This window comes from Acomys russatus, chromosome 8 (genome assembly GCF_903995435.1).
Source record: "Acomys russatus chromosome 8, mAcoRus1.1, whole genome shotgun sequence".
In the NCBI taxonomy this organism is placed as follows: Eukaryota; Metazoa; Chordata; class Mammalia; order Rodentia; family Muridae; genus Acomys; species Acomys russatus.
Genome location: NC_067144.1, coordinates 3633770 through 3651588, shown reverse-complemented (window position 1 = coordinate 3651588; position 17819 = coordinate 3633770). Strand labels below are relative to the sequence as shown.

The 17819-nt window shown below is 56.5% G+C and overlaps 1 protein-coding gene across 1 annotated transcript in view; it reads right to left on the bottom strand.

Moving 5' to 3' along the window:
• The window catches only part of Arvcf (ARVCF delta catenin family member), a 41901-nt gene that overhangs the window by 1899 nt on the left and 22183 nt on the right, over nucleotides 1–17819 (bottom strand). The window contains exons 2-14 of the mRNA XM_051150670.1: nucleotides 16011–16241; nucleotides 8037–8195; nucleotides 7349–7875; nucleotides 5751–6250; nucleotides 4953–5136; nucleotides 4333–4450; nucleotides 3848–4019; nucleotides 3303–3320; nucleotides 2425–2496; nucleotides 1164–1291; nucleotides 781–931; nucleotides 319–517; nucleotides 87–198 (exon numbers count right to left, since the gene is read on the bottom strand). Coding sequence (XP_051006627.1) covers nucleotides 87–198; nucleotides 319–517; nucleotides 781–931; nucleotides 1164–1291; nucleotides 2425–2496; nucleotides 3303–3320; nucleotides 3848–4019; nucleotides 4333–4450; nucleotides 4953–5136; nucleotides 5751–6250; nucleotides 7349–7875; nucleotides 8037–8195; nucleotides 16011–16241 — 2571 coding nt within the window. The remainder of the gene's footprint in view (nucleotides 1–86; nucleotides 199–318; nucleotides 518–780; nucleotides 932–1163; nucleotides 1292–2424; nucleotides 2497–3302; nucleotides 3321–3847; nucleotides 4020–4332; nucleotides 4451–4952; nucleotides 5137–5750; nucleotides 6251–7348; nucleotides 7876–8036; nucleotides 8196–16010; nucleotides 16242–17819) is intronic.

Below are 17819 nucleotides of genomic sequence, written 5' to 3'. Positions count from 1 at the left end.
CAAAACACACATAAGAGGTAAGGCCAAAGACACTTCTGCCTGTGGACAGACCTGGCAAAGTGAGAGAGAAGGCGGGACAACCGCACCTGGAAGCGTGCCTTGGTCCAGCCATCCCTCTGTAGGGCTCCACGCAGCTCCTTGTAGCTCCACACAGTCTGTAGCACGTGTGATGCTGCCTTGGCCTCCCGCACTGACTGGCTGCAGCAGCAGCAGCAGCAGCAGCCAGTGTTGGGGTCAGTGGCCTACCGTATCCCAGTCTCCCTCTACCCCCCCCCCCCCAACCTCACCCAGCCCGCAGCAGGCCCTGCCCGCACATACCTAGAGGCCACGAGTGCCACCAGTGCAGGCACACCACGGGCCTGCAGGAGGGAGCGAGCACTGTCCAGGCTGTCAGACACAATCTCATGGATGGTGTTGAGCACGGCTACCACCGTACCCTCCTCCAGGTGGGCACCAGGGTGAGCAGGAGCCTGTGCATTGCGAACATTCCGAACCAGCTCTGTCATGGCATAGCTCCCTAAGAGGCAGGGTCAGGTGTTAGGACACACCTCTGTCCTACCCCTATGGGAAGGAGCAGCATTCAGACAAAGGAGCTCACCAGGAGAGCTACCACCTCTACTGGCAAGCTGAGCTTCAGGGACCAGGGGAGGAAGACCTAAGGCTCCTACAGCTCAGGATAGGACCAGCCAACCACACGGGTCCCCTGCACTCCGGCCTCCAACATGTCCCCAACACCTGCTCCGTTTCACAAGTCTTAGCTTATCCCATCAGCATCCTCACCAATGAGGTCTTTGTTGCGCTGGTCTAGTGAAAGGTTGCGCAGCGCGATGGCAACAGCACGTACCACCTTGTCCGTCTCAGACTGTAGCAGTTCCACCAACACCGGCAGCCCACGTTCCTTGCGTACTGTGGCGCGGATGTACGTGGCCCACTGTGAGGGCAGCACAGGAGGTGACTGCTCAGAGGGGAGTGGCCTTGCACAGTACCTACACCAGCCATACTGGCCAGGGCACAGTGCTCACAGCCTGACGCTGAGGAGGTACTGCGTCCCCTCTTTTCCCACTGGCCCAGACGAGATGAAGGCAAGAGCCTGAGGCAGAACTAGCGTGGTGTCTGGAATCCTCCATCCGGGTCTTGCCCTCCCTGCCAACCTGACTCCTCACCGTCCAGTTGCCAGCGCTGAGGTTTTGGAGGGCACCGGCTGCAGCTTCCAGGGTGTTGAAGTTCCGGCTCTCCGTAAGGAGTGAGAGGTAGAGACGCACCACCTCAGGCTGATACAGCAGCTCAAAGCCTAAGATAGCCCAGAGTCATGGTGAGAGACCTCTCCCCAACTCCAGCCCCTTCTTCTTCATTGTTCTGGAACTAGGGTGAGCTGCCCAGGATGGATACTAAATTGTCATGTTTAACATCAATTAATATCCCCATTTTAGGCGGGGTGGGTGGGGGCACAAACCAACGGTCAGCCGGGAGACAGAGCAGGTAGAGGAGGCCAGTCTGTCTTTAACCCTGCTTGCAAAGAAATGGGACCGAGCTCACCTGGGCGCATATCCGTAAGTGGGGAGAGGGAGATAGACGCTAGGCTACTTTAACAACTTCAGAACTTACCTCCCCTGGATTTAGGGCAGCACCCCTAAAACCAAGGCTTACCTACCCTCTCTGACAACAGGGACCACCTTCACCAGTACGTAACAGACTATGTAGCTAATGCCCCATGTCTAGAAACAGGCATCCCCAGCTGCCCTAGCGACTGGGGCCCCGCCTGCCAACAAGGATGGTGCCCAGCACAAGGCCTCAAGAATTAAGAGCTAAGATGCCTTCGATGTGTTAAGAGCTTCTGCCTAGCTCAGGACATTACTCCCACACTCCATCACTCTCCCTCACCTCAAGCCGAGTCTCCCTCCACTCCTGCTCTCCAAGTTTCCCCAGACACATTCTTCTCTCAGGGTACCTGCACTGGCTGGCTACTGTCCCAGGGCCCTTCCACCCCAGTTAGGGGCATCTGGGTTCTCCTATCCCGGGTAGTCTCTCACTAAGGCCAGTCCCCAATGCATTCACTGCAGTTTGAGAGCACACTGGAAATCCAGCAGACAGAACAGACTGCAGGGGTGCCCCACTCTGGACTGCAGAAGTCCATTCTTGCATCCTGGCCCCTGGGTCACTACCTTTAAAGTAACACAGCTTAGTCGCTGCCAGCAACCTTCCAACCCATGCACCTCGCACTTGCCGAGCGACTATGTGAAAGCTTATGTGAAACCTGTGCACATGGCCTGAACCCTCAGGAGGTGTCAAGCCTGGGCCAGTCTCTAGGAAACCCCACTATGATGGATGGGTCTGTTTGTCTATCTGACCCTTCTGGCTTACTCAATAGCACAAAGCTCTGACCCCTGGGCCAGGCTCCCCACCTCCACCTCTTTGCCCTTTCACCTTTGGCAGCCTCAGTTCGTTTGGGCAGGTCCAGTGTGTCAAAGTTTCGGTCCATCTCTCCGTCCTTCTTCCCTGGAACAGAAGGGACAAGTGTGTGCCAGGAGGTTGGAGGTAGGCACAGCCCTCTCCTGCTCAGAGCCCAGAGGGGAGTGAGTGAGCGAGCACTAAAAACACTCTGGCAGAGGTGTACTGTTCTCAGAGTAAGGAGTCAGGCTGGCCAGTGGTGGCAGCAGAGCCTAGGAACAGCCTAACCATGTCCTGGGTGCCCAAGCCTCAGCTCTCATCAGTTAACGGTGATGCAGCACGCTGCGCCACAGAACAAGAAGATTAGGCCTAAAAGCTCCATCCAAGGGGAAACCTTCCACAGCCCAACCTCTACTGTACAGAAGGTTGTCCTCTCAGCCCCTTCTCCTTCAGCTGGCTCCTTCCTGCTAGGCCCTCTAGCCGGCAACGAGCCGTTGCAGATGACCTGGTGCCCCTGGCTTGCTTACCCGGATGGTACTTCTGTGCCACACATCACCCACGCCATCAGAGGGACAGATGATCCTCTGGTACTGGCCACTCCCTGGGCCCTGCCCACTGTTTGTTCTGTCCCACTCCTGGCCCGGTAGCTTGTTCTGACTTTGTAAGCAGCAGTCCCTGGGCCTCCCCCACCAGCCCAGGGCCAGCATTCCAGCCTGTGTTGTCATGGAGATGGCTGCCCTTCCCGTGGACTGGGGGGTGGGGGATGGGGCAGGGCCTGAAGGCTGGAAGGCATCCCAGCTGCCCTAGAGTTGTCATGGAAATAACCGCCTGGCCTGAGCGTAGTAGTAGGTAACTTGAGTGCCAGTCTGTTGCTCACTGCACTTGCCAGACCTGGCAGCAGAACAGGGACTCACCTTGATGGAACCACTCCTCTGGGCGGCCGGAGGAAGCACGGGAAAGAGGAGATGAGCCTGAGCAGCGGTACCCCCCCTCACCCCCCCACGACTCACACTCCCACCCAGGCCAGGCCAAGCAAACAGACTGTGCGACCTCACTCCAGGAGCTCTGGGGACTCATTACCCATAAGCCACAGGGAAGACACATGGTCAGAGGCAGGTAAAAGCAATTAACCTGTACCACTGCCACCGCTGGAGGACGCAGGAACCCTGCAAGTATTGAGGGTGCCTGGCCAAGTGAAGAAAAGGGGTGTGCACTACAGGCTGCTCTGTGACTGGCCAGATAGAGTCACTGTGGGCCCTCAATCCTTCCCCAGAGCAGAGAGACTAAGGTGGGGTAATACCCCACGGCCCACAGGAAAGGATTGGGGCTTGCATCTGCACCTTTCCCATTTGCTGCATGCCCCGGGGGCTGACTGTCCGTTTTCTAGCCTCCAGGATATGGAAAGCCCTGAGCCCTGGGAGCAGTGGGAAAGAGACAAATCCCAGCCTCACCCACCCACCTTTGGCTTTCTTGCCACCAAAGCAGCTGGCGTCATCCTTCCTCCGACGCTGGGAGGCTGTAGCACTGCCCGGGATCCCAGGCTCGGCCTCCTGGTACCTGTCAGCCCCTGGCACCTCCTTGTGCACGTGGTAGGACAAGTTCCGCATGATGCACACGCAGTTCTCTACTGACTGTGGGAAGAGGTGGCCTGGTTGGGCAGGAACACTGGACAAGGGGGCTGCTGATCTTCTCAGACCATATGTGTGAAGACATGGCCGGTGGACACTAATGGCACCGTCAGCCTAAGGTGGAGGGGACTGCCGGGGGGGGGGGGGCACCATGTGCCACATGAAGGGCTGGGTCCCTTGCTCTGGGCAGTTACTCCGGCTCTCATCTGTACCACTCTGAGGAGCTCCCAGCCCTTGGGCCCTGGTTCCTGTGACCATTTGGTTCTGAGAACTTGGGGGTAAAGGTTGTGAGCTGGTCCCCACCTGCCCCACCCACCTTATTGTCTGTGTCCTTCCTGCCCACAGCTGACTGCAGGGCATGTAGGAGAGCGTCCACCAGCCCTTCGCACTCACGGAGTCGCCGCCGGGCCTCGGCACCATCTGAGCTCACATTCCTGGGTGGAAGGGAGCAGGACCACCAGTGACCCCTGTTCTTGCCCCCACTAGCCCACCACAGCCCATTATGCCTCAGTGGCTTTCATCTGCACATAGGACCCTGCTGGATCACAGTGAAAGTGAACAGAGTGGCCTGACTGTCCCAGGCAGTGGGCTTTAGCCTGGTGTCTGTGGGAGAGAAGCAGGTCCCCCAGTTCCCAGCTGAACTGGAATAGGATAGAGATGGGCCCCTGGAGGCCAGAATCCATGATATGTAGGTAATTCTGCCCTTTTGCCCCACCAGTAGTTCCCAGCATCAGGACCCATGGTGGTAGGAAACTGATGGGCAGGCAGGACCTCAGGGGCTTAGCACTGCATCTGTGGGTGTTGAGGAAAGCTCCCCTGGAAACCTGAGGCTTAGGATGCGGCTCAGGAGCTCCTAAGACTTGGACGAGCTGGGATATGAGCATGGTAGCTCCTGGCCCCCTGCAGATCCGGCCTAAGCCCCACCCCTGCCCACACCTCAGGCAGCCTGATGTGTTCTTGAAGACTGTTGTCCACTCGGCATCCCGGGGCTTCGAGTCTTCATTAGGCTCTCGCTCCCAGCCTGAGTGGGGCACGATGACCTCATGGGTCAGCGTCTGTAAGCCGTGGTCAATGATGACCATCTTCAGGGGCTCGTAGGATGACAGGTTCCAGAGTGTGCCTGTAATGTGCCACTAGTCAATACTGCTGACCACGGTCCTACTGCCTTGGCCTCCCCAGGGGTGATGCTCGTGATCTGCTCCTGCTTTTCCTCCTCATCCTGCAGTTGCCACACGAAGCTAGCATAGTTGTTACTAGGTTTTAAGGGTTTTTTGTTGTTGTTGTTGTTGTCCCAGGGAGGGCACCCAGGGCCTCTGCACATGCTAGGCAAGCACTCCCACTGAGTGATACCCAGCTCACATAAGAAGTTAGGAGCAGTGAAACTATAAGAGGTTCTGGGGCCCCATAGAGCAAGATGTATTGGCAGTGCTTAATGGTGGCTTTCAGTTAACAAGGACAAGATAAGTTATACGAGAGGCATAACCAGTGACCCATCCGTTCTCTGCTACATGGATGGGTGAACTGGCAAATGGTCCTGTGACTCTCAAGCTCTCCAAGGCACAAGCCCTACCCCTGCACTCGCACAGGTTAGGAACCAGGGAGGCAGGGTCTGGTGCCAGCAACCCTGCGGCTGAGAGTTGGGGACCCATCCCAGAACCTGGGCCTGCTCTACTCCTGTTTACCCACTTTCGGGCTGAGCCACGCACATGTCAGCCATGGCCAAGGCCCACTCACCAGTGACCAGCTCACGGACCTCATTGTCACGGGCAGCCCGCAGCAGGCGCACCAGGGCTGGCACACCCCCGCAGTCCCGGATGGCAGCCTTGTTGTCAGCATCACGGCCATAGGAGAGGTTGCGCAGCGCCCCACAGGCCCGGCGCCGTACCTCAGCCCGAGGGTGATCTAACAATGCCACAAGCAGGGGCAGCCCACGCAGCTGCCGCACTCGCCGCTTGATGCCCTCGTTTTCAAAGCAGAGGTGCTGCAGGTAGGCCGCCGCATTGGCCTTCACAGGGTCCACAGGGTGCCGCAGCATGGCTAGCACCTCGGGCAGCTCCGGGTCCCGCCAGCGTGGCTCCTTGCGGGTGCTATCCACTGAAGGCGAGCGCCGCACTACCCGGTCCAGGCTGCCCAGGCTGCCCCTCTCAGGCTGGGCCAGAGGGGCAGTTGCTGCTGGGAAGGGAGGCCGCTCGTCTATCAGCTCACCGGTATCATCTGCTGTGTCCTCAAAGGCCCTGTGTGAACGAACAGATGCTGTCAACACCTTCACAGTAGCCGCCAGCCCTGCCCCCCACATTCTGTCCAGGGGTCTAGGAATTTCCTGTCAAGACGGTCTGACAGCATCCTGCATCTCAGCCCCAGAGAGTGTGGACAACAAGAGTTTTGTTTCGGCCAAGCCAGTGCCATTGCAAGGTCAACATTACAGCCAAACCCAGCATCCCTCCCATGTCCAGAAGTTCTTTCTTTAACAGTGTTACTTAATCGTGACCTAATACGCTTTGATGTGGCATCTGTCAGGGACAGGGCAGGAATCCTACCTCCTTTCTGTAATATCAGCTGACTGGACCAGTATGTAAAAGGTAAAATATCCCTCCCTGTGCATGGCCCTCCGATGAGACCATCTGACAGGACTTGTCTTTGGCTCTCGGTTGCCCAATGAACTCTCAAGCCTTGCTCCCCAGGGAAGGGACTGAGGCTAGGAAAGTCAGGTAATTTGCCCAGAGTCACATAACAAACTCTAGACTCAAGCTGTGGCCATGTCTTCATGCCATGGATGTAAGTGGGAGCAGCATAAAGGGTAGGATCAAGGACCATCATGACAAGAAAAACCACGGCCTCTAGGTTTCAGCGAGGGTGCATGGTGGAGACCAAGGCACGGACCCCTCAGAGGCCTTAAGGAGAGTCACATCGTGAGCATCCGATGCCTGGGTCTTCATGGCCAGCTGGCTAGCCGTTAGAACAGAGCCAACTTCAGGCTGTGGTACCAGGTTCACATGTATCATCCCAGGCCTGTTCTTCTTTTTTTTTTTTTTAATTAAAAAAAATTTTTTTTTTAGTATGTATACAGTGCTCTGCCTTCATGTACAGAAGAGGGCATCAGATCACATTATAGATGGTTGTGAGCCTCCATGTGGTTGCTGGGGACTGAACTCATGACCTCTGGGAGAGCAGTCAGTGCTCTTAAGCGCTGAGCCATCTCTCCGCCCACCCCCCCAGGCCTGTTCTTGCTGCCATCCTTAAGAAGAGATGGAGCCAATTCAAAGGGAAATGTAACCTGATGGCCTGTGGGGTACTGTGTACTGGGGGAATGGAAGACAGCATCGGGTGCTCACCTGGCACGGAGGCCCCGCCCATACTCAGGTCTCCTCCGTGCCGCTGTGCTGTAGTCGGGCTCCAGGTCAGGGCCACCCTCATCATCGGCAGCCAGGCTCCGCGTATCATCCTCCAGGCCATATGGCTCAGCTTGGAAGTGCTCAGGCAGGGAGCGGCCACTTGCTGGTCCAGACTCGGAGCCCATGGGGAAGGCTTCTCGGCGGCCAGGCAGTGTGAAACAGCCGTCACCAGGTCCTGGGCCCAGGAGGCCAGTACGTGGGGGCCGTACCCCAAGCCCTCGGGATAGACTGCCATAGCTTGGAATATCATGGGGGTCAGGGCCATCAGGAAAGCCACCTCCACTGCTGAGGTAGGCTCGGGAAAGTGTGGCTGCTGGGCCACCACCACGCAGCAGGAAATGTCGGTCCAGGGGCCCATCAGCAAAGGGGCCAAGTGGGGGGCCGCCGTCCAGCAAGGGGAGTCCATCAGGGCCAAGAGGCACCTGGCGTACTGTCCTTGTGGTCACAGTCTTGACCGTTTTGGTGACCTGATGAACAAGAAAGGTGGCTCTAGAGACTGGACAGTGCCACACCAGCCTCAATTCTCCCTCCAAACAAACAGTTCCTAAGGGGCCACTTCGCATGCCTGTTCTAGAGGTGTGGCTGTGGTTGCCCGAGCTGCTCTCCTCTTGCCTGGGTCCAGCCTTACCTTAGTCTCAGTGCGCCGGGTTGTACCATCTTCTGATGTGACAATGGACACGTGAGAGGTGGGTGTGCCAGGGTCTTCCTCCACTGTCACCGTCTCCTCCAGCACCTCGGGTGCCTCTGGCATCGTGGCGAGCGATGCCTGGCTACCCGGGCTCTGCTCCTAGAGGGAGAAGGGCGTCAGGGGTCAGGTGTCAGGGGTCAGGGATCCACGCACAACTGACTCTGCCTTGGATTCCTGATGACCATGCACCAGGGGTTATCAGCTCCTCTACCTTGGGCTGAGGTTCAAGGCAGGTCCATTTAGACCTAAAGGCACCTGGCGTACTGTCCTTGTGGTCATGGCCTTGACTTTTTTGGTGACCTGATGGACATGAACGGGGTTATCTGGGCTTGTTGGCTCTAGAGAAGTGGACAGTGCCCTAAGCCAGTGTGGCCTCAATGCTCCTGGGTGCAAAGTGACCTCCCCTCAGCTGCGTGGCTCTGCCACAGGCGTCTCTAGGCCCAAAGAGGACCACAAAGGTCCTGCAAAATGCTCTGCTGGCATCACCCACCTCCTCAAGTTGTTCTTTCTCATTCTACTCCACAAACTCTGAATGGCCAAGTCCTGGAGTCAGTTTCAGCAGAGTTGACACACTCCTGTACCAAGCTCAGCCAGGAGTCCTCACAGGTCCGAGATACCCACCTCCTAGAGTACACAGGCACCCACACTGCTAAGATATCCTTGCTCCTTCTGCCCCAGAGGCTCTTGGGACATAGAGACCGTACATCATGTCAGACACTAGATATATGGATCCTACTTGCCACCACCCTGCAGAGAGACATGATGGGGGAATTGTAGGCAAGATAGTTACGGACTGAGGCCCACGGACCTGAGAACCGCAGTCTGTCCTGGGCCCAGGGCCTCACCCTGTCAACATCTCAGGGCTGGCATCTGGCCTGGACAGGGGTTGGAACTCAAGCAACAGTGGGCGGGTTGGAGGGGACACATTCTTTCGTAACCATGGCTAGGTCAGCAGAAGGCTGTGCCTCCTCACCCAAGGCCCAGGGAGGCCTAATAGTTCATGCTACATCTCCCCAGCTCTGGGGCCACAATGCCCTTCCCTGGCCTGGGCGCTGTGCTAAGCAGGGGCCAGGCTGGCCTGGAGACAGGCCTTCCTGCAGAGATCACTGGGACAGTAAGCCTTCCCAGGCCAGCTCCCGTACTGGGGAAGCACCTGGCCCCCGTTGGAGATGGTGCATGAGTATTGCTAGCACGGCAGGACATCTCCTGGGCTCTGGTGACACCAGAAAGTGGAAACACAGGACATGCCTCTCCCTCCCTCAGGGGCACAGCTTTGGAGAGTTAAGAGGTAATTTTGCAAATGAGAGACCTGAGACCTGGCTACAGGTGTTGGCGCAGGGACCGCTCATGCCCTGGCTGAGTAATTTCAAGAATCGTCTAACAAGGAAACCTTTGAGCTTTGCCTCACCTCTCCAGGACAAGGTTCTAGCAGCCCTTTTCCTAGCCTACGGATGAGATGGAATGTCTGCTGGGACCTGGCCAGGAAGAGGAGACCCTGTTCCCTGGGAAAGAGAAATAAATGAGGCCCAACGTGGGGACAACTGGAAAGATGCCAGACTGGGTGACCTGGGCACTTCTCCAAGGCCACTGACTCTGTGCGACTGAGTGCCAAGCCGTAGCTCTCAGTGCTGGACTCTCGGAAGCTAGTCAGAGGGATTTTTTTTGGGGGGGGGGGGTGGGAGGGCCTAGGCGATGCATTCCTAGATATGGAGGAGGGGGAGGAGCAAGGCTGAGGGGACAAGTTGCTTAGGACATTCTGCCAGGGGACAGGGCCCCTTTGTAGATTTGCATGCATCTACATACATTAAACATTCAGAGAGTCCACCCTTCTCCCTATCTAGGTGGTAAAGCAGAGAAGAAGAAGGGGGGGGGGGCACGAAATCACAGGCCCTGGGCTGTGGTGAAGATGTGGCACGCAGACACCGGAGTGGCCTGGATAACGGGGATCCCCAGCAAAGGTTGGCAACCTGCAGTAGTCACCCACTAGTGTACAGGCTGAGGGATCCTGAGTTTCCAAGATACTCTGCTAGCAAATGACCTCAGGAGGCTAAAAGCAGTCAATGACCTCACCCAGGCAGGCAGGAGTGTAAGTCAGCCACGTTCCTGGGAAAGTCAGGCCAGCTACACATGCCTGGGCATACATATATAGACAGGGGCCTGGACTCACACAAACACATGCCTCTAACCCCTCCAACAGGAACATGTGTACATACATGAGCTCCCAGTCAGGAGCACAGGCACAAGTGTGTATGACCCGAGTTCTCAAACGTACCCATCTTCCATCCACCTGTCTGGACCTTTTATTGGCACTAGCCTTTACATGTGCTTCCAGCACACAGGGGAGGAGCTAGTGACACCTAGTCACCCACCCACTACTGGGGTTTCACTGATCATACAGATGGGAAGACGGAGGCCTCTGGTAGTAAGAGGCTCAAGGCCATCCTGGGACTCAGCTTCTGGAATTGCTGTGCAGTGGGTCTGTGAAATGGGGGGCTGACACCCAGCAATCGACATTCTGTCTCCATGTTTCACAACCTACCAACCAGCCTATCCAATCCCCAGACTCCTAGCCACTTCACTCTATCAGACACGCCCACCTTTCTGACGGTACTGCCACAGCCCGGGGCGACACACCATGTACCAACTATATATGATCACTCCCTGCTTCTCCAGCTTCTTCCTTTCTCCTCTAGAAGAGGCCATATCCATCCATCCAGCAGGACAGGAGAGGGACCCCATGGGCACAGTGCTGAGCACAAGCCTGTGGGGGCTCAGTTTCCTCTTGCAGAGAAGGGAAGGGCACAGGAACCCATCCCACCTATATGCCCAATGCCACGCAAGATGCGTCAGGATACAGGAGCTCCTGTACTTTACTGATGAGCATCTACAGTCTGTACCATGCAGAACAGACCATTGGCCTTTGTACATCACCCTGTGCAGTTTCTGTTGGCATACCTCAACCACTAAGTGAAGTGAGGTGCACACTCAGAGCCCACACCTCCAGGGCCAGGTCCCCAGAGGACACAAGGTAGATGGATGGATGGAGTTCTGAACCCCAGCATGACCTTCCTCAGCAGAGTGTAAGACAAGCTAGGCTGACATCTCCCACAAGGCAGGCCCTTGGTCACCACAAGACACCACCTCCTTTATGCCCAGTCTCTGCACAACCCTTCCACAACCCACAGGAGCAGTAATCCTCCCAGGGTGTGGCCCCAGACAGTGGCTAAAAGGCCAAGGGACGTATGGTGGGATGAACAAACTGGGGAAAGGACCAGAAATCCACGATTAACTAGGCAATCAGTGGCCACAAGCTATAGACCATGTTAGGTATACAACAGACCTCCCTCCTACTTCGTTGTCTTTCAGGCAGACCCTGCACCATACAGCCCGAGTTTCCCTATTAACGAATCCCGCTCCCTCTGAACACAGCAAAGGCCACACACCTGCCCCTCACCAGTAATGGTCTGTATGTACGGGCCAGGATGCCGGCAGACCCCTCCAACCACACGTGGGCAGTACCGGGCTCTGCTCCTCCCTTACCCTCCCCTCACGTGCACTGCCGCGGCAGAGAGGGTTTCCATTAAATCTCCAGAAGCTGCTCCACTGGTCCCCAGAGTGTAGTGGAAGCAAGCGGAAGGGGAATGGAGGGAGCCGAGAGATCCCCTAGGGAGCAAGAGGCCTAAGCCAGTTTCCTTCGGTGGGCGGGCCTCAGTCTGTTCGAAGAAGGGCCATTGGGAAGGGCCTATACCCCCGCCTTCTCGCCACCCCAACCCCCACCCCCGCCACCTGTCCTACGGCCGGCTGGAGGGGTACACCCTTCCCGGGTCACGCTCGACTTGAGTGCAGGGTCGCTTGGCTTGCGCCCCAGCACGGCGCTCCAGTCCCTGAGGTACCGGCATGCGTGGTGTTCGCACACGCCCCCTCCGCTGGGCAGCGGGCTCACTCCCGCCACCGCTCCCGGCCCCAGGGTCAGCGCAGCCGGCTCCAGAGCAGACAATAGCTGCCGAGGGCTGGCGGCTCGCAGAAACAAAAGCGGGTCTTCCGGGGTAGACCAGGGCCTCAGGACAACGCACCCCGCCTCCCCCATAGGGACCGAGTTCTTTCCAACCTGTCTGAGTTCGGCCGGCATCGGACCGAGGCTGGGAGGCCACAAGCCGGCGGGGGCGGCAGCTGGACCACGCTCCGCGGGCACCTCAGCCGCTCCAGTTCCACTGACACCCTCCCGTGAAGGCGGACCTGGCAGCCGCCAAGACCAGCAGCCAATCGGGCGGGGCGCACCCAGGCGGGGCGGGCGAGGCTCCGCCCCCCACAGGCCAGGGCGGGACTCTGCAGCGAGCTAGGCCTGACCGGTTGCCAGCCCAGGTCTTGCCTACGCCCAAGGGTCGGCACACCTACCTCCCGCCCCCTCCCCCAAAACACACCCTATGATACTTTGGCAAAGCCTACCTTACGAAGTCTCAATCTACCCCCCACTGAATGTGTAGGGGCCTATCCATCCACCTCTACAGTTGTGTAAACCGAGGTCCCACAGAGTAGACCAAGGCAAGGTTACTTACCTTCCTGGCACAAGCTACTTAATCCTAACTGAGTAACTTTCCTCTTAAGGCATAGTTCTAGTAGAGTCAGGCTGCAAAGTCTCAGGTCCTCCGTCTGCATGGGTCTCCAAGTAAAGGTCCCTGCAGAACTTAGTGGGGACTTTAGTGCATAACCTCACAAGGCACCCAGCTTATGGCTTGGGCTCCCCCCCCCCACCCCATCAAGACACAAGTCAGTAACTTCTCGCCCTTTGAAGGCCGATTCAGTGTATCAAACTGTGGGACCAGAGGCCAAGTCTGGAGTTGCCCTAGGCTATAAAGTCTCTGATTGGAGCTCTTGTCAGAAGCCCTGGAAACAGCTGGCTTTATACCCTGTTCTCTGGCTTGAGTCTGTTGGAAACTGCAGATGGGCTGTGGCGACCTGAGCCAGCAAGATGCACCTTACTCCACCCTACGCCTTCCAGCAGCCACACCTGGGGAGTTAGACTTCTGGAGGAAAACAAGTACAGGGAGGAGAGAAGCCAAGACTATAGCGCGCATGCTTCATCACATGTAAGGGAAGGTTTTGAGACAGAGCTGAGGCCAGCCCAGGGATGCTCAGTGGGTACTCTACGGAAGGCTTAGCTCCCTGTCTCCTGTCTGCTTCTCCTCACTCCAATCTGAAAATTCAAACCATGATGTGCCACTAGCAGAGGCTGCACTGCCCAGCATGCTCAAGCATGCTCATGTATGCTGGGTGCCCACTGGCCTCAATTTCCCTGCTCAGGCCAGGATACTCTGACTTCTGACCTAGTTCATCCTCCATTCTTACCACCCTGGCCAGTGAATCAAACATACTGTTTTTGAGGGGATGCACTACGTTGAAGCTGTTTCTATCTTCTGTACGTTTTCTAACTGCTAGTGCCCCAGCCACCTGAGATAAGTCCAGTAACCCAGCTGACCAGGTCACAGTGGTATGCCCCTCCTTCCCCTATCCCCACCCCTCACATAGCAAGGGTCTCTACTGCTGAGTGTCTTCATCCTGTTAGAAGATGAAAGGCAGGCATCCAGGACCGTGGAAGAGTTCAGGGAGCAAGGCTGCAGTAACCCTTGACCGCTGGCTCCCAGGCTACAGGCTCCTGGCTACCTGCCTTGCCACCACCCCAAGCTATCGACCACCAGTGCTGACTCTGTGCCTCTAAGGTAGGTCCTGGGCCACCTCGTGTTGAGATTAATATACAAAGATTCAACATTGAGGCAATGGCCTAGCCAGACCGCACCTCCTCCTGTCCCCACTGGCCTGTTAAATCTGGCTAGAGCCAAGAGTGAGATGGGATAGTGGGTAAGAGAAGACTCGGGTTGAGGTCGGCAGCTCTAGACTGTGGGAACATCTTCCTGTCAGGGCACTGACCCTGAGGATGCCCTCTGTACTCCCATACTACTTGTCAATGAGATGGAGAACAGAGCCTGTTCTGTCCTTGGGACGGCTGTACTGAGTGCCTTGGTGCCTGAGGAACATCCTCAGGGTCAGTGACTGCCACTGACCCTATGTGGCCCATTTGAGCTGTTTCACTTCCTTTAGAAGGAACATTAGCAGCACAGAGCTTACTATTTGGTTGGGTTTGGTTTTACATGCTAGGGCCTGTCTGTCTGTCTGTCTCTCTCTCTCTGTCTCTCTCTCTCTCTCTCCCTGTCTCTGTCTCTCTCTGTCTCTCTCTCTCTCCCTGTCTCTCTCTGTCTCTGTCTCTGTCTCTCTCTCTCTCTCTCTCTCTCTCTCTCTCTCTCACACACACACACACACACACACACACACACAGTTACAACCCTCATCTTGTCTTCATCCTGTTAAAAGATGAAGGCTTATATGGCAGATCAGGGTCTGCAGTCAGACTCAGCAAGCTTGTCATGGATGTGACCCACTCCCCTCGGTCCTAATTTACTGTTCTGCCTTTCACAAACCACACAGGGCCATATAGTTGACAAAGGGCTCTCTGGCCAGACGTAGTGGGTCATGACTTTAATCCTCGCAGTTAGGAAGCAGAGCCAGGCAGATCTCTAGTGAGTTTGATGCCAACCAGAGCTACATAGTAAGGCCTTGTCTCAAGGCGGGGGGGGGGGGGGGGGGAGGGGGGGTGTGGGAAGGGAGGAATGAGAACAAGGAGGGTAAAGAGGAGGAAAGGAGGGGAAAATGGCTCCCTACTATGCTTGGGGTCTTCTGGAAATCTAGAGATCTTTGTCTCTGGCTGCTCTGCATTTTAGGTGAGAAGTGAATGGGTGTAGGAACCCTTATCTGCAAACCATCAGACAAGGACAACTCAGGGCCAGTCTCAGCCTGTCCCCTGAGTCTCACACAGGGAGCTTGTGCTTGAGTCTCACATGCCCAGCGCCTCCCTACCTCTCTGGCTAAGACGGGCCAGGGAACCTCCTGTCTCTAGCAAGTGCATGGTAGGCCTAGCTCACTGGGATGAAGGCCAGGAGGACCAGAGAATGCCGGGATTGCAGATGCTCTAGCACGGAAGGGCTGTACCAAGTTTAAGAGTGCAGGAGTTGAGCATGGGAAACTGAGGATCTAGTCATTCCCTGAGGAGCTCAGAGGACAACTGAGGCAGGTGGGTGCTCGGGGTGGTGAGGAGTGGCCTCCTCTTCCGGCTGGAAGCAGGGTGAGCCTCCACCATAATGGAAGCCTAGGTAATCAGAGCCGACTCCAGACCTCTGCCATTTCCTCATTCTGGGACCTCCCTGTGTCATGAGGGTACAAGAAACCCTGACACCTGGCTGTGTACTCCCATTTGAGCACTCTCAGGTCCTGGTTATGGAACGGAGCTCTCCATCTAGGGCCTGCATACAGTCTGAGGGCAACGGCCAGTGTAGAAACTGGTGCTTCTAGGCCACCACTGAGCTGTGGGCAGATGGTGGGATCCTGCTTGGTTAGACCAAAAAAAAAAATTTTTTTTTTTGGCTTTTCAAAACAAGGGTTTCTCTGGGTAATCCTTGGTTGTCCCTGTACTCGCTTTGTAGACCAGGCTGGCCTCGAACTCACAGAGATTCACTTGCCGCTGCCTCCCCAGTTGCTGGGATTAAAGGTATGTACCACCACACCCCGCTTAGGCAAAACTTTTAAGGAACCATCTCAAACAGATCCAATCCAGCTACCTGAACCCTGAGGGCTCGCTCACTCAGTGGACAACAAGATTCCGAGGGTCAGGCATGCCCTGCTCTTTTGTCTTCGCCATACTGGGTCTGGCATAGACAAATGGGGCTTCTGGCACCTGTGGGATCCATTTTCCTCTCCTCCCCCCAGACCCCAGCAGAGCTACAAGTCACTGCATGCTAGCTGTGATCCACCAAGACCTCAACTGTTTCCCTCCCTGGCTGTCTTTACCCTCCGCCGGACTATTACCTGCAGAACCAGCTGTTGCCAGGCCATTGGCAGGGACTGCCCACTGCCCACCATACCACCACTGCTCATGCCAGGCTGCTGGGCACGCTCCAGCTGTAGGGCAACGTGGCGCCGTTCTTGCTCTAGTGCCCGTGTCAGGCGCTCGAAGCGGGCCTCCTGTTCCTTCACCGAGGCCAGAATGCTGGCGGCCGAGTGCACGTTGCAGTCCTCCATGATCAGGGTGCCAGCTGCCTGCGGGCGAAGCAGAACAAGCTCAGGGTGGGGCCACAGGAGCAACCTGATGAAGCCATCCCGGGCCACTTGCCACCCTACTCACAGATCATAGGACTCTCTCCCAAGCCAGAGCATCCAGCTCTCTGGAGGGAAGCTGCATTGATTAAATTCGAAATTAAAAGCCATTAATCTGGAGCTGGCCGGAAGCAGGCAACTCCCTCCCTGTGAGGCTGGGCCTCTGACCCAGGCGCTTCTGTTTCCTGCCAAGCCCAGCCGAGACATGAACCATGGGTTTCTCAGAGCCTGATGAGAGGGTGAGGAGAACTGATGTGATAAGTGTTCTCTCCCCCCCCCTCCTCCTTCCCCCTCTCTCTTCCAGGCTTCTGGCTGGCCCTGATTCTGGCAGCTGATTCCAATCTCATGGGATCACCATCACCTCAGTCCTGTCTCACAGAGGGTGAGGGTCCACCAGCAGCCACATAGGCAGTATGGCCAGGTCAGAGCAGCCAGCAGGTAGGGTATGAGGGGTTGTCCCCACCACAAGTGCAGGCCACCAAGGTCAGTCGCTGTAGTGGCCGTGGAGCTCCTAGAAATGCTGACCAGGAGTGCAGCCTCCACTCACAGCGACTCTACCCAGGACAAGGTTGTCTCTGCTTCTCATGGCTGAATAAAACCTGAGGGAGGATCCGGCAGAGCAATGTTATGTTTAGATTCCCCTTGCTTAAAGCTGGCCTGTGTGTGATGAGAGGCCTGATGTAGGGGGAGTTCCCAAGCATCGGCATCCCAGCCTTTAGAGGCTCAGGCTTGTCCACACACTAGCTGAGTGCTATTCCTTGAACCCCAGGGCCCCAGGGAATTGGAAGGAGGGGGCTTGGTGTTTGCCGTGATAAGCCAACCTTTTCCCTTGCCACTCAGTCTCTGGCTGACCAGCGTGTTTGTTTTTCACGGACAACAAAAAATAGGCCAAGTATGCAGAGCCTGGATCCAGGAGCTTGGCTGCAGGGGTGCGGGGTGGGGGTGGGTTACAGCCATAGGCCATGCTCAGTGGCCTGAAGCTCAGTGCTGCTTGGGACCTGCTCCCAAACTGGTTCCAGGCCAGCCCACTGAAGCAGACTGCTGGACCACTCACCCCTGCACCAATACAATGTCTGAGCTTAGAGAAGGAAGGGCCCTGTGTGGGAATGTCATGCATGTGCTGGGTGATACCCACACAAGACCAGTCCTGCAGCAGCCCACTGGTGACACTGTACCTCAGAGGTAAAAAGTGCAGTCCCCTCAGCAAGACAGCTGGGGAAAGTGAGGGCCAGGGGAGGCAAGAAGTGAGTGTTGGCCCCCACAGCTGTTCATTTCCTCTGCACCTGTCACACAAATAAAACAGCCAATGTGACCATGCAGAAACACTGATGTGGGCAGAGAAACTGTCCTCAGCCAACCATGGCCTGTAACATTAGCTTCTGTTGGGAGAGGTGGTAGCCACCACTAGGGAAAGAGATAGGAAGTGAGGGACAGATTGGGCTCTCTGAACACTGTGGCACCACAGCAACAAAAGTCGTAGCCACCGCAGGGGCATAAGCAAGCAGCCTAGGTGTTGACAGG